Genomic DNA, 15,817 nt, shown 5'->3' with positions numbered 1-15,817 from the left:
TCGATAAACAAAACACAATCAAAATCTGGTATTTCATAACCTACCTGGGAGACTGCAGAGAGAGTCTTTCAGCAGAATAAGGCTGTCTCTCTTTGGCCTGCTACCAGTCCTTGATACATCTGGCAGACCTTTCAAAGGATGAATGCTGCAGCATAAACTAATTAGCCATAATCATGTAAAGAAACCCACCACGTTTATTTATCAGACAACACAAATGGATTTTAAACACTGTGAGGCAGTTGGATCTGTGCATGTATACGATGGAAGGCCTTCATAGTGACTCCTGCCTCTCTACAGTGTGACAGATTCAGTGAAGGAAATGAGGCTGAGGTAGCTGTTCACCCCGCCCCTAACAGACTCACAGTCAAATGACATCACGCTGCCTCCATTCATGTCGGCTATAAGCAGCAAAGCTTGCCATCCTGTTTTCCTGAATTTCCTGTATAAGATAAGCACGTTTGGTTGCATTGCTTCAACGCTTAGCTTCAGCACTGCAGCACCGGGAAGCATAACAATACCTGATTTGTTATAAATAGGACATTTTCCCATATAATAAGTCATTTCTTTGTTTATGGTTAATATTACATGAATGATTAGCTATCCTTTTTTTGCTCTGATCTAAAAGATCTAGTATTTTTAACTGTATAAATAGAGTATAATCTGTGTAATTAAAGGTTACACATTTAAAACCTACTACAAGCCTGGGAGGGGTGCTTCCCATTGATTTTCAGGCTGCTTTTAAATAACTCTCTTTGACATATGACCTTAAATTCAGCAATGCAACTGCTCATGATTAAGGCGTTAGCTTGAAAATGCATCATCACAGCCAAAGAATCACTTTATTTTATTTTACATTTTATTTTAATATATCTTATAATAATATATATGATTTTACAAAATACTGCTACATAACCAAACTATTCAATTCCACAAAGCATTTTTTAAATTCTATTGGCAATCCCAAAGAATCCAATGTCCAACAAATATTTGGGGACATGAACATGGAAACAGCAAAACATTTATTCCCTGAAGAGCCACATCCTGCTTCAAAACAACACATTTGTGAGCAAGCATTTGATATTCATACCAATGCACTCTCTCCTTCTTGTTCATGTAACACTAACAACATAAAGCAACAGACTTCTTTAAATCCCAACACTACCTTCGAGGTCTCTGATTGGACAGCCGCCAGGTGATTTAGTCAAAACTGTGATGAACAGCAAAGACCACATAATGGCACGTAAAGTGTTCATTTTAATTGACACTTGCTGAGCTGAAAGGCCTCCCTTAAATGGCTCATTTGTACTTTTCACAATGTCAGTATTATTACAGTGGTGACACCACAGTCAGTTAATGTTTCACATGACATTTGAAAAGAATGAATAACATGAGATGAAAACAGAAAGAGCATTATCTTCACAGCTCAAAAATAGAGATTTTCAACATGAGATTTGGTTCCTTCAGTTGTACAAGAAATAGGTCAAAGTAGCCAAAAGAAACTTGTAAGAATAATAATTTGATTTAGTAATAAAAGCAATTATTGTTTAATTTGTCATAAAAAGGTTATTTGTGCAGCTATTGTCACAAAACATGACTCATGATGCAACAAAACTGATGGCTAAATTTACCCTACAGTGCCATCTGCTGTCTCCAGTGCAAGCAAATGAAGAAGAGAGTCAAAAAGGATTTTACGACGAGAGTTAGTGAGTTAAAAAAAAACAAAAAAACAACTCACTTCATAAGATTGTTTACTCCATTTATAGACATGAGACCAATAGTTAAAATCAAAGCATTAATACAACAATAAGAAAATAAGTAACGTTGTTCTGTAAGGAAAAGTCTTCTAAACGTGGATATGTTTTACTGACAAATGCCAGCTTAAATATAGGTCAGAAAAATGCTCACAGCTCCCTTTATTCTGTCATAATATATCATGTATAAAGAATTTCCTCCCTGGGATTAAATTACCACCTTCTGCATGCATAACACTGAACAATACGAGAAATCACACTTGTTCAAACTTTCAAACTAATTAGGTTTGATTTAATTGTGCGGTCTGAAATTATTTCAGTGTTCTCTAATGCAGGTGATCAGGAGCAGGCAATCAGACACGAGTGGCTGTTCGTGAACTCGTGAACGAGTGGGCGAATGATTAAATAGTTGTTAGACTCTCAGTGTGTGTTAACCCCCGGTGTATTTCGTCGTTTTAACATTTTTAAATTCATGTAACAGCAGAGCAGGTCTTTTCAATAATAGTCACCACAATAACTGTAAGTAAGACATAACAATAAATCTGTTTAGTAGCATTTTCCTCCCTGATTTTAAGAAATAAACTAACAGATAATCTAATAATTCAGTCGTGCATTTGTATGCCTGGAGTTTAGTGATTTCTTAAGACATTTTCTTGGTAGACTATCCTATATAAGGAAGTCTTGTTCTCTCACATAAAAAACAAACCAACAAATATTTCACATGGCACTGCTACCTGTTGCAGCCCTTCGACCATAGGTGACTCATCCTCTTTTGTTAAGGTCAGCCTCAGATGAGGATATGATATGTTACGAGCCAGAAATACCCCTTAATATCCTGCGCTGATGTGCGTGGGGTGGTGACCTGACAATACCCAGAGGAAACCTTCAACCTTTTCAACGTAAAATGTTACTTACTGGCAAACACACATGGACTCCTTATCTGTCCTTAGCGCTTCCCCCTGTAATCTGTGTGTCAATACTGTCCTGAAAGGGATCAGTCAGGTATGAGGAGTTCACACAGTTGCATGCGTGGGTAATTGACTGTTTTTGAGGACTGTTTAATTCCCATTGTTGACCTTTCCAAAGACATAAATACTCTGTAATAAGCTGTACTGATAAATGATGTGGACTATCTACAACAAGTTGACAGTTGCTGCATTGTCAAATTCCTGTAACTAGGAGGCAACAGATGTTGTCTGCAGCAAAGAAATTCATTGTTGTTCATGGCATCTTGTTTGATCTGTGTTTCTTATCTGTCTTCTTTTGAGCTGTGTGTTGATTTTTTTGTTCTTCAAATCAACGTCATTTCCTCTGCCCTGAAATTACGGAGAGTTCTCCAGATTCTACAAATTAATTCAAAATGTAAAACAAAATGTTTATGAAAGTGATGGATTTACCTGATTTATAATAAATAAATAATACAACTTTATCTAGTCTGCCACTTAACACACGTGCAAAACAGCTTTAGGCACATTTTAGATTCATAGTTTACATAGACAACGTTTATGAAACTGACTGAAAGACTTTACAGCCTTTAAAGAGAGAAACTCTGACTAGTTTTCCTTAAGTTAAACACACTTCCATCACTGGCGGATGTAGTTTCTCTCCACGTTTCATGACGTTGACACCTCCTGCAGTCACCTTTCAATCTCTGAACAAACAACAGTGAGCCATTATAATCACAGGCTGTAGATAATAATTATCATGATCAGTTTTTTTTTTTTTTTTCATCCTGGTACCGGCACCGTGGTACTTTTAAAAAACCCCCGCTGACGCACAGCTGTATCAGGAGGGGCTGTAACTTTGATCATTGCTCATTTTGATCAAAGGCATCGGTTGAACAACAACTGGACAACAGCTGGACCTCTTCTCCCCGCTGCGATATCGGTTCACTGAAAATCGACCATGGTGGAGATTTTTTAAACTTAAATCAAGTTGATTAACTGCAGCTGAGGATTGATACACACCTGTTTTTCTTCCTCTTTATATTTTTCTGATAACATGAGCGGAGTGTGCTTGTGCTATCCAAGGACTTGCAGACCCCTGTGGCCAGTTTTCCTTTTTCTGGCCACGTTACCCTCTGTGTTGCACAGCATCGAGAGTCCTGCAGCAGTTGTTGGAAAGATGTATCCCCGCGGCAATCACTGGGCAGTAGGTAGGAGACACGTTTATTTGGAAATATACATCATGGTAGGCGATAATATCTGGAAAAAGTCCAGAGAATATGTGTCTCTAAGTCAGGAGTTATGTTGCATCAAAGCTAAAATACGCATTGGCTGAACAAAAGTCTGCGCACTATAAGTTTGTAGAATAGTAGCGATAACTAATAATAATAATTATTATTATTATTTTATTATTTTAATGATGGGATCTTCCAGTACTGTGTCAGCTTTACTTACCCCTGTTCCTAAAGTGTTTTATTCTCAGCTTTTGCTCTACAGAGCTATAAAATAAAACACATTTAAACAAAGTACCTCTTTTATGAGTATAGAAATAAAGATTAGTTCTTATCATAATGTATTTCTAATCCACATTTAGTTATGACTGACCACATGCATTTAAATATTTATGCAAGAGCGGATAATGTATTGTTATACCCACCACCACAGGACATTTGATGGGAAAGAAGAGCATTGAGAGCCTGCCTGAGCCGCAGGAGACAAACCTTGAACGTGACTACCTCAAACCCCCAGAAGCAGCTGGGGTCACAGAGCTGGACCTGTACGAGCGACTGATGCAGCACAAAAAACAAACACAGATGAACCCACAAACTGCAAACGGGCTCCTTGGTCTGGGAAACAGCTGGAGAGAAGAGAACAGAGACAAATATCTCAGAGAGGTCAGTGAGTGGATCTTACCTCCTTTTTTTGTGAGAGACACTTACAAGTCTTTTGGTTATGTGTATATTTCTTTTTGTTTTCATCACTGCAGATGTCAGACCTGCTTCATCTGGCTGTGCATCTGCAAGACAGCGACTCCACCTGAAGACTTCGTTGTCCTCTAATTACACATCCACACTGTATTTTGTTCTCTGCTGTGGGATTTTCTGAATAATTTGAAAAAATCTAATAGGCCATATCATCCTGCTATTATTTCCGATAGTGTTACAGACTGACCTGACAATGTCGTGTCACACGAGCTGAGACCCTGAATAAATTCAACATTGTGATAACTGCATTGTGGATGTCTAATCATACTTTATAGCTTATATTACACACCACTCACTCACTGCCAGGACATACGTAACCATCATCAAATCCATGCCACTTGCACCTACAGTAACCAGTTTGTGCCACCAGATGGCACAAAAAATCACTCTCAAGAGCCACAACACACCCCAGAGCCTGTTTAGGAGTAATGATGGGAGCTATTATTAGCTCACAGAAAATTCAAGCTGACACAGTTCAGTTACACACATATTTCTCTTGTTGTTCTCTTAACACATTTGCCACAGACAATTGGTGAACAAAAGAGATACGAGCCACTTTCACTCCATTATTATGAGTCTAATCCCAGGAATGAATGGGATCACGTTTACTGAAGTTAATGAGGAGGAAATAAGTGGACTGACAAACTCATTCTCTAAAATAGAGGGAGGAAGCCTGGGGGTACAAGATGCATCTTAAATAATGAGTCTCCAGTGTCCTGGTCAGTGCCACAATAACATACCTTTATATAACTGTGAAACATGTAGTTCAACTGCGGCTCATAAAATATCTGCTACAGCTATGACATTACTGACATATCTGTACGTCAATTGTGAGATGTCAGTGTTACAAAACTTGATAAATCATTATTTATGCTTGACTTTACACGTAATGTTTATTGTATAGAGAAAATATTCACATTTAATAAATCTTTCAAGCATCCAAGAAAATGGATCCAAAACCCAGCGGGGAGGAATGAACCAAAATGCTCCATGTTCAACAGTAGAATTAAAACTGATGTGAATATTATTATACTCAGCTTTTGTTACATCAGCAACATAATACTGGATCAGAATAAAACTGGACTGAAAGAAAGTAAAACTTCACAGTACAAACAGTTTTCAGATAAACGAGGAGGAAAAAAACACACTATGTTTATCAGTAGTTCCACATTTTACAGTAATTTCACAGGTTCTGTCACAGACGTCTCATCCTGGATGTCAACTGTAGATTTCACTCTTGAAAACTTCCAAAATAATGAAAATCCATGAGCATGAGGACAAAGTCAGGTTTTAAAAACTGATTTCGGGTCTTGAAGTCTACTTGTGACATCCTCCCAGCATCACCACGTCTTTCCAATCGACTGAATGTGTTCCTTCGCCCTCATTCTCAGTGAAGCAATACTAGAGTTTCTTGGATCGGCTGAGCACTGGTACGCCGGAGGTGGGGGGCACATAGAGCCGATGTGGGGCAGATGAGGACTGTGTCCCAGGGCTGGGGAGTTCAGGAAGGAGGTTGGCAAAGAAGAGGGCATGGAAGGGGGTGGAGAAGGGGTGTAAGTGCCTGGGAGGCCCTGCGAGCCTCCGATGAAGCCGGGGAGCGACTGCAGGGAGGTGGAGGTGGTGAGAGGGGTGGAGAGCCAGGGGTCCAGCTGCAGACTGGAGCCCAAGGTGCTGGTGGGAGAGCGGCTGAAAGCGAGCAGAGAGGAGGAGGTGTCCTGGAGCTTGATGGAGCTCACCTCCAGCTTCTCCTGCCGGCGCCACTTGGCTCGTCGGTTTTGGAACCACACCTGAAAAACAGAGGAGAACTTTAATTCCAGATTCAGCTGAATATATTGTGTCTGTCAATATGTGGATAGTAAGACAGAAACAAAACAGTGCTACTCTTAAAAAACCTAAAACCTTTTACATGAATTTTGAAAAATATTATAGTGTCAAAATGTTTCATTATCAGAAAAAAGTGTGAATATATTTTTAGAAACTGAGTGAAATTTCAACTTTTTAGTTTATTCGAATGTTGAATCTGTGACAAAAGACACTAGAATCAAATTAACGCCAATTTTTTTTGTTTGTTTGTTTTTAAACTGGAGAATGATAATGTTTTAATAAAAGGCTATGAGAACGTTTGTTATTTATTATTTTTTTTATATTTAACACCCCCTGACAAAATGTAATATGCACACAAATCAACCTAATACAAGGTTAATAATACAAAATATTAAACTGACCTGTTTGGATGTGTGGTATTGTATAACACTGTACTACTGTTCACTTTATGTCATTTTGAGAAAATCTTCTAATGTTGTTTATCATTTATTACAAACATTAAAGATGTTTTTTTGTGTGTGTGTGTGTGTCAGGAGTCATTATCAGTAACTAGTGCTTCAGGCCTATAGGCCGAAATAAAAGTGAGTGTACCTGCACTCGGACCTCCGGCAGGTTCACCTTCAGGGCCAGTTCCTCTCTGCTGTACACGTCCGGATAATGGGACTTCTCGAAAGCTCTTTCCAGTTCGTGGAGCTGGAAGGTGGTGAACGTGGTTCGGTTCCGACGGTGTTTCTTCTTGGGGTTTTCATCGTCGGACAGTTTACCGTCCATGTCCGGGGAGTCCGGACAAACCGAGGCTTCAGCCGTGCTGCTGGCGCAACAAACACCTGTGGAGAAAAAGAAGAAATAAAGCTGAGAATAAGGCAAAGTTTACATTTACTTCTTAAAAAAGAAAAGTCTGCTATAAACTAACTTTACTTTTTCCACTGTAGTTTATTTGTTAATTGTTAATTTGTTCGTTTATTGTGACTTGACCGTAATAAATATTTTTTTAAAAATGACATTTGACTCCAGAAATTATTATTATTTGGTGATTTTCTTGTGAAAAGGATAAATGTGTAAGGAAAGCTAGAGGTCTAAACTGTTTTAAATATATGTTTTGCGCTTTAATTGGCAGTTTAATGACTATTACTCACTGTCGAAGTTGTCTGAGTAGTGACTCTTCTTAACTGGAGCTACTATTACATTCCCGTTGCGCTCCGCATCTTTGACTTTTTCCGTCATGCTGTAGGAGGCTGATTTGTGGAAAAGGGTGTCCTCCTTAAATCCCAGTATCGCATCTATGCTGTGGCCCGTGGACGAGTTGTTCCCTGGGCTCTGCACGGAGCGTGCGGAGGGAGACAGGCGCTCATCCATCATCATCACTTGGGAGGGTGATCCAAGAAGCCACATTGGTCGGTGAAGTCCAAAAAGATGGGCAAAGTCACGCACACTCCGACGTCCTTCCAGATTGATCACTGCTCTTGTGTTTGGCAAAGTTCAGTTTATAGCCTGATGTTTGGAAACTTGCGCGCAAGAGGTAACATCAGTAAGACCGTGTTGCTCAGTGGTCATTGGAGCATCTTGAGAGGGGGCTTTTAAAGTAGTGCCTGCTATAAGACCCCCTGCTCATGCGGCAACCCCCGCCTCACGTCAGAGAGGGGACGTCCTGTTGGATTTGGCCTTGCTGGATTTAGGGGTAGCTGTGCGCCCATGCAGGCACAAGCACAACACCGTTCAAACTCCTCCCCTGCATCAAGTGCATCAGCCAGCGCTGGCTCTAAACCTACTTACATAAATCTTAAAACCATCTTTCCACTCCTCCAGATGTCATGTTCATGTCAGTCTGTGAAAAAAAAGAGGAAGATTAGGCCCACAGATTAAGTTACAACAAAATCATAATTGCAGGATTTCTGGTGAGGACATGGATTGCAAGATGACAGCTTAATATTTAATCAAAGTGTCAAGATATTGTTGCCAAAATGAATAGACAGTTCATTATGATGGCGTGTATTTGTTTTATTGAGCAAAAGAAGAAATGAAGCACCTACGGACACAAGACTTTAATGGGCTCATTAAATTCTACTAACGGTTCATGAACCAGATTTACACTCTGAGTTTCTTTAACCACTTTCTTAAAGGCGCTGAACCGAGTGGGTAACAAAGCCCAAACAATAACAATTTTGCACTATAACCACTTAACAGCAAACAAAGATTGACAGCAGTGTGGTAATCCTGCTTAAGGGGATTACATTATTTTACTCAAAAGAGTTAAAACCCCTAAAACTATTTAGCTTTTCCTAATTACAGAAGGTGACTTTATCCTTTGTTTGCCTAAGAGGAGCGGGGGCACAGTGAGAGAGATGCTAACTGAGCACTGCTTTAAGGAAGTATTATCTACACAAAACAAATACAGGGTACGGTCTTAAGATGTGTGTGGTGTTCTCAGTCAGTTTAATGTTTTATTGTTAAAGTATGTGTTTGACTTGGTGTTATAACTTAAAATGAAACATCTTTCAGCTGTCAGCCTTCAAAGTTACATGGACACAGGTTGAACCAAGCATTCAGATTAGCTCCAAAGCACATTTTGTTCTGTTTGTTCATGTTTTGCATGATCTGTATTGAACTCGGACTCTGAGATCATTCAAGTTAATTCCAGAGCTCTGGTCCTGTGTGGAGGAGGGAACAGGGTTCCTGGGCACAGACAGGTAAAAGGCCTCTAATACAGGAAATACAGCAATGCAATTTAGAGGAGAGAGTGAAGTTCATATTAAATTGAAATAACTACTGTATTTAGTTTTTATAAAACTGAACTATCAGTGCATGTTTTGTCTATGTTTGAACCATTTAGCCTGTCCATACACTTATACATAGCTCATGGTAATGTATTTTAATTTATCCACTACTTAATTAGAAAAGTTTGCTGTTCTATGTCCACATGGGGACACTGAGAAATACTCTCTATGTGCTCCATCTGCTATCTCAGTTCTGATATCCTCATCTGAAGAGAGAGAGACTGACAAACTTGGTTATACTGATCCTATTAAATAGTAATCTTCAGACTTCACAAATCCACAGACATTTAAACTTGGGTTAATGTGAAACTCTGAATGTTGGGGATTTCACCCCCACCTCCCCACCCTGCTTCTGCTTAATCATCCTCAACAAGTGTTTGGATACTGCCCAATTAAATTAAGACCCGTTTCTTTATTCGCTGCATCAACACTGACTGCAGATAGGATTAATCAGATGATTAAGCTTTGTATATTTAATGGTTTTAACAGAATTTCTATGTGTTGTCCACTTTGAAAGCCAGTCGGGATTTGAAATGTTAAATCAAAATGGAATATCCAAGAAAACAAAGCGGAACATGTATTTTATCATATACATATACAAGTAATATACATTTTTATTTGAACAATACATTTATTTATCACAGTTTGAGGCATATCTCCATACATTTCATCAGTATTTAAGTACAATGTTTTCAATTTTATGGAATAAATACTTCAGTATTTCAAAATTATGATTTGTGCAAATGTCTCTGCAAATGTTCAGGCTGGTCAGTTTTTATAGTAATTACAGTGTGAATGTGAACAAATCGCCATGTCAGGACTTACAAGATTACATAGCTTGTAATAACACCAAAAGAAAAATAATCGAATATAATATAAATAGATAATATAATTCATCCAAACATACATAAGATCTAGAATAACCAACAAATCAAAAGGAAAGGTGACATACTCATACAGGATTAGGTGCTTTTTTTAAAACTTGAATAAGGTTTAGGTCTTTGTATGTAATTTAAACACATCTTAAGGGACTAAACTGTCTCAATTTACAGCAAACTGAGAAAAACGTTAACATTACATAACACATAATCAGCATTCTGATATTAATTGTGGCCTGTGACCATATGAAACACATGTAAAAATGAATATTTTGCAGGGACATTCAGGGAAAATCACTTCTCTACATCATTTATCTAAACAATAATTATGTGTTTAACAAATATTTAAGTTGTTAATTACTGCCAAACAAGCTAATAGGGAAACTTTTACAGTACTGTATATCCTTCAGTAGAAGGAATACGCCTTAATTTTTTTCTGTGTGTGCTTTAATAAAAGGTAAGAGTTTGCATTTGCATTACAATGTAATGGGATCCCAGACTTTACAACACAACTTGGTCTGCAGACTCCCAGAAGGTGTTGAAATTCATTTTCTTGCACTCTTCTCTTCCCTCTCCGTCTTCTCCTTCTCCAGCATTTAAACACCAACATGTTCCCCGACCATTCACATGACGGAGCACTTCTCCTCTGCTTTGCTCTTCAGCTCGGTGACGGTGGCCGAAGCCTTCTCCTTCAGCTGGTCCATGTCCATGTTCTGCAAGTTTTGAATCTGGCCCATGATGGAGTCCTTGCCCTCTTCCTCCGTGGCGTCCTCGTCCACCATCTTGAGCAGCTCCTCTGGCACATCAACATCGTCCCCGGCCATCTCAATCATGTTCTCATCCTGCTCGCTCTGCAGACGACAACGCCAGGGCATCAAACATGGTCAAGAACCCAAAACACACACATATGACAATAGTGGTTAATACAGTATAAACTGCTAATATTGAAAAGGCCATCATGCTGTTTCCCTGCCTGATTTCTAAAACATACACTGTGTCTTCCCACTGCCGCACTCAGATCTGACAAAGTTATTTTCTTGCTGTGAATGCCAAATGTAGTGTAATTCAAACTGCAAGCAGGACAAATGTGGCATTAAACACACAGACAAACTGTAGATGTGTCTTAATCCAAGCTACAGCACTCGAGGATATTCTGCTGTCTGTGTGTTTTACACGTTTGTGAAGTGCACTCAAGCCTATTATTACTGTATTATCTCTATATGTACAGTGTGTGCTGTTGTGTCAAAGACAAATTAAAACCTTGTCCGACAAACTGTAACTAATCACTTAAAATCTAGAATAGTCATGCAATAGGCACTGTGCTGTGACTTCTTTAAACTTCAATCTGTGGGATTAGCTCAAACCTGCCTCTCTGAGTTCCAGTGATAGTCTAAAGATATCTTTATTAGCGCTACACGAGACCTTAATTCCATTAAATGAACAGCACTTTACTGTTTCTTATTTAAAATGTATACATAAACATATTTTTTTCTAAATCTCACTTGAAAACATGTACATTAGAGCCAAACTATAAGGGGAAACGATTCTCTAAGAGGCCTTGTAGAAAGAGTATTGTAGAAAATACATTTAAAGTCTAAGTTTCAGAGTTAATAAAAACATCATCATTTGTGCTTTTTCAAGCTGACAGACAATGTACAAATGATTTAAAGAAAGTCATTAGTTTTCTACGTATAGCCTGCTGTCATTGTGCCAATTACATATTCCCGGTTTTAATTTAAAAGACAAATGGTGAAAAGAAAAGTGCCCTTTGTTCAATACTGAACAATGGTGTTGTGTTAGGTTGTTAGAAACACCTCCAGCAGCCACATTCACCACTTTAATAGAAACTGAGTTCACGGTTTCACTATATAAACTTTACAAGTAAATTTTCAGCTCTAGATAGATTCACAGGATGCTATTTTAGTAGTTTACTTTGCCGACATACCTTCTTTGCTCCTTCCATCACACCTTTAAGAGTCCTTTTAAACTGGGCAGTTTACATCCGCTGAAGTAGTTCTTTCTTAAAGCCTGTTCTCGCTGCCTGGTGCTCCCTAATGAGCCTGGGACACCTGCTCAGTGGCATTTGGCTTTGTAAGACTCAAGGTGCAATATGGGACTCAGAGGCTAACGTCTCGAGGACGTTAGTTGAATGTCTTTCTCCACTAATCTGCTAGCACGGATTCTGCCTTCTGTTGGCCGCAGCTGCCAAGTGCTGCTGTTACACGGAGAACACCTCAGACTGTTTGTCTACCTGCGTGGTCAGGACACTTTACCACACATTATCACTGCAGCTCAGCTATTAAATGCTACTTTTTCCACCAGTCACTGAAGCACTGAACCACTTTAATCAAAAATACATCCTACATTAAATGATTCTGAAGCTCATTTGTAAGGTTTTCCTGTAAATCATTCATAGGGTTATATGCATGCTTTAAATATAGCAATTTAAATAGATTAAAAATGGTAATACCTTATGTTAATCCCTGCCTAGTTAGCATTTATAAGCACTATATACATATTTAATAAATTGTTTATCCTCCTCCTGCCCCATTGTACTAATATGTACCCTTTTAGTGGAAGCTGGTGTTTAAGAGATAGTGGGATGTAGTCATACAACCAAACCTGAATGAAAGGTTAAAATATGAGTAACACTGGAACCACAGCGTAAAACTCTCATGTGTTTACCTTTGGCAGTCTGTATTTTTCTCTGAGGCACACCCTGAGTGTTGCCCTCTCTGCCTTCTTGTGTAAGAAATCTGCATCTCTCGCCATCCTGAAATGGAGAGAAAAATACCAATGAGTGCTTTAAGCCTTTATTGTTAGAAAAGCTAACATCCCACCTTGGTTACTGTAAAAACAACATCTGCTGTAATCTCTCCGTTTAGAGCAAACAAAGAGAGGAGCTGAAATACCAAAAAGGTGAAATATAGAACCTTGTGTTTGTGCATGAGCTTTTGTTTATCATCGTCAGAGCAACATAATGAAATGTTCAGCATCAGGATTTTCATAACAAAAAAGCTTTGCTCGCAGTATTTTATCCAGTTTGGCTTTTTTGTATCTTCAACAAACAGATAAACAACACAGACAATTATGACAACATCCATAAGCACTGTGAAGTCCATCTGATTAGCTGTAATTTTAGGGTGGATTTGGACATCACACGTTTCTAATAACCCAAATTCAATATCGTTGAACATAATTGCTAATATTCCTGTGCAGCAGATCTTTTCCTGCTCTTCATATCAGTGTGATCAAAATCTAAAATTATCAGTGAACGCCAATTTAACACATCTCTCAGTCATTCATTATAAATATCAATTACTGTAAATGTAATGGCTGTTTTCCCCTAACTGCACTTTGTGAGACTGTGTGTATCCCTTTATTTTCAAGACTAGACACACATATTTCCCCTCAGCCAATTAAAGATGGTATTATTAGGCCAGACTGAGTCAAGCAGATTTGAAATCAAGCCAAGATGCTGCAACTCGAACTGTAGAGCAACAACAACAGAGCGCAGAGTGGTTTCTAACAAGACATTAACACACTCCTAATTGTTAAAATGTCCATTTTAATCAGGCAGATAGTGTGCAGTAGGCACTACGGTAGATAAAATGTCAATTCCTGTTGTCTTTTAAAACAAGTAGGTTCATTCCCCAAACATGAGAGTAGTTCTGCTGGATTAATCTTGTTACGTAATACTGACTGACCAGGACCGCTTGAAGCTGCAACCCCCACTCAGCTTCACAAAAGACCAAATAATAGAAAATATTTTTTTACAGCATTACAGCATATTACTAAAATGTCTGCATTAGTGGGCAGCAGCATGGAAACAGACAAAACCAAGTTACTCCATAAATTAATAGTGACATAGTAAAGACTTTAAATTAAATGTGTGAATAATGGATGCAGGCCTTTCAACAAATCAATAAATGTACATTTATGCAGGCTTTTCTGTTTTGTACATGACATTTTTCAGCTGCTTATTCTTGATGCAGAATCAGATGACAGATTATGAAAGATTATTGATCCAGGTTCAGCATGACCTTCAGCTTCAGTGGATTATTATGTAGAAAAACGTTGGAAAAAGAAAAATATCTATGTATCTATAACTGTGTATACATGGTCAATAAACTTTTATCAACAGCCTCTTTGATGAAGGTTAGGTTTATATGTGAATGATATTGTTAAGTGTAGTTGCAAAACAGGGGATAAGTAAACAGCGATGAAGTAGATAGCAGCTTGTCAAGGTCAGATTACACTCTGCAGCCACACTGTTACTGGGCCAATGGCATGAATTCATAGTGAAGTTCAGTCTGTGTTCCTACTTACTTCTCCTCCACCAACTGCTTTTGGTACTCTTCATACTCCTCGCGTGTCATTCCTGCTGCCTTGGCTGGATCAGAGGGGGTGGCCTCCTCTTCTTTGTCACCTCCACCACCAAGACCCATTCCTGACAGGGGGTTTCCAATCATGCTCTTGATCAAGAAAGCCATCTCGAGTTATGTGACCGTTTACTCTTTTTCTGAGAGGAAAAGGCGGCTGTTCCCCTTATGGTGTCCTCTGCTTTGACTTCCTATAGCTGTCAAATCCAGTGGTAGCTCTCTAGCTAACCTGCTGCTTGTCTATGCAGCCAAGGACACACTGACAGCAAGCAACAGACACATGCACTGACACTAACACACACACACACACAAAACGTTTGGCATCGGCCATAATCTGGATTTAATCCTCCCCGTTCACTATACTAAGAGGCAGATGGCCTGTTTTCGCTCTATTTTTAAATCATGCAGACCTGTGGGAGTTTATTCCTTTATTGATTTTGACTCTTCTCTTTTGTCTTTGGTAGAAGGAGGTGCAGCACTTATCCTTTTTTTTTTTTTTGGAGAGGGTAGTCTTCAGTTACAGAAATACACATATGCTACTTCTGCCCACTGGTACTTAATCATATTAGTAAAGTACGGCCCGGCCCCTGTGCAGCTTATACTGCTGAAACCAAGCAGAGTAGAGAGAGAGGAGCGGGATTACAGTCTTGTTTATCCCCACTGGACCCTTCCTTCATGCCGTGCTATTGTTCAGTGGGAGGATGATTGACATGAGGATGAGAGATGGGGAGGAGACCGCTTTCACTGATTCTGATCTCAACCCACCGCTCCATCACACCTGCAAACTAGGTGAAGGACTTGTAGAACAATCCATACAAAATATAATCTGTAGTAAACTGCTTTAATATCTAAAAAACATTTAGATATTAGTTCGTTTTTTTAGGATAGACAGTCCACTCTTTTTGATATTCCCACAAAGTAGCTCCACTATTACACAATCAGTCAAATGTTAAAGTTAAAGTTAAATTAAATGTAATATTGAATACTATTACATGTAGCTGAACATGGGACAAGACTGTTTAATTTCATACATACATTTACATCCCCCCAAGGATGAGCTGTAGTAAGTGGCGATCTCCTAACTTTTAATCTAGAGCCTCTACCAGGTAACAATTTGTTCTGTCCCAAACCTGAAAACTTCATTATATTCGCAGCTGTGTTTAATGTTTGTTAGCCTGCTAACATGCTAAACCAAACATTATCCCTACTACATACTAGCATGTTACCATGTTCAGCCTTGCAGAACCACTCACAAGGCTGTAGACATTTTCTTAAGTCT

General features: G+C 38.8%; 3 protein-coding genes across 3 annotated transcripts; 1 reads left to right on the top strand and 2 right to left on the bottom strand.

Moving 5' to 3' along the window:
* Window positions 1-3,170: 3,170 nt before the first annotated feature.
* On the top strand, window positions 3,171-4,895 carry grp (gastrin-releasing peptide). The gene is made up of 3 exons (XM_026355980.1): window positions 3,171-3,906; window positions 4,361-4,590; window positions 4,683-4,895. Exons 1-3 carry the CDS (start codon window positions 3,753-3,755, stop codon window positions 4,734-4,736), a joined length of 438 nt encoding a protein of 145 aa, XP_026211765.1. The 5' UTR covers window positions 3,171-3,752; the 3' UTR covers window positions 4,737-4,895.
* Window positions 4,896-5,970: 1,075 nt separating this feature from the next.
* rx3 (retinal homeobox gene 3) lies at window positions 5,971-7,964 on the bottom strand. Its single transcript, XM_026355976.1, has 3 exons — window positions 7,641-7,964; window positions 7,096-7,331; window positions 5,971-6,467 (listed from the first exon to the last, which is right to left on the bottom strand). Exons 1-3 carry the CDS (start codon window positions 7,894-7,896, stop codon window positions 6,021-6,023), a joined length of 939 nt encoding a protein of 312 aa, XP_026211761.1. The 5' UTR covers window positions 7,897-7,964; the 3' UTR covers window positions 5,971-6,020.
* A 2,815-nt stretch (window positions 7,965-10,779) lies between these two features.
* Window positions 10,780-14,649, bottom strand: cplx4a (complexin 4a). Its single transcript, XM_026356230.1, has 3 exons — window positions 14,486-14,649; window positions 12,842-12,929; window positions 10,780-11,007 (listed from the first exon to the last, which is right to left on the bottom strand). The coding sequence occupies exons 1-3, from the start codon at window positions 14,647-14,649 to the stop codon at window positions 10,780-10,782; spliced, it is 480 nt and encodes a 159-aa protein (XP_026212015.1).
* Between the last annotated feature and the right edge of the window lie 1,168 nt (window positions 14,650-15,817).

This window comes from Anabas testudineus, chromosome 12 (assembly GCF_900324465.2).
Source record: "Anabas testudineus chromosome 12, fAnaTes1.2, whole genome shotgun sequence".
Taxonomy (NCBI): Eukaryota; Metazoa; Chordata; class Actinopteri; order Anabantiformes; family Anabantidae; genus Anabas; species Anabas testudineus.
Note: the sequence above shows the minus strand (reverse complement) of the source record. Positions and strands in the feature narration are given on the sequence as shown.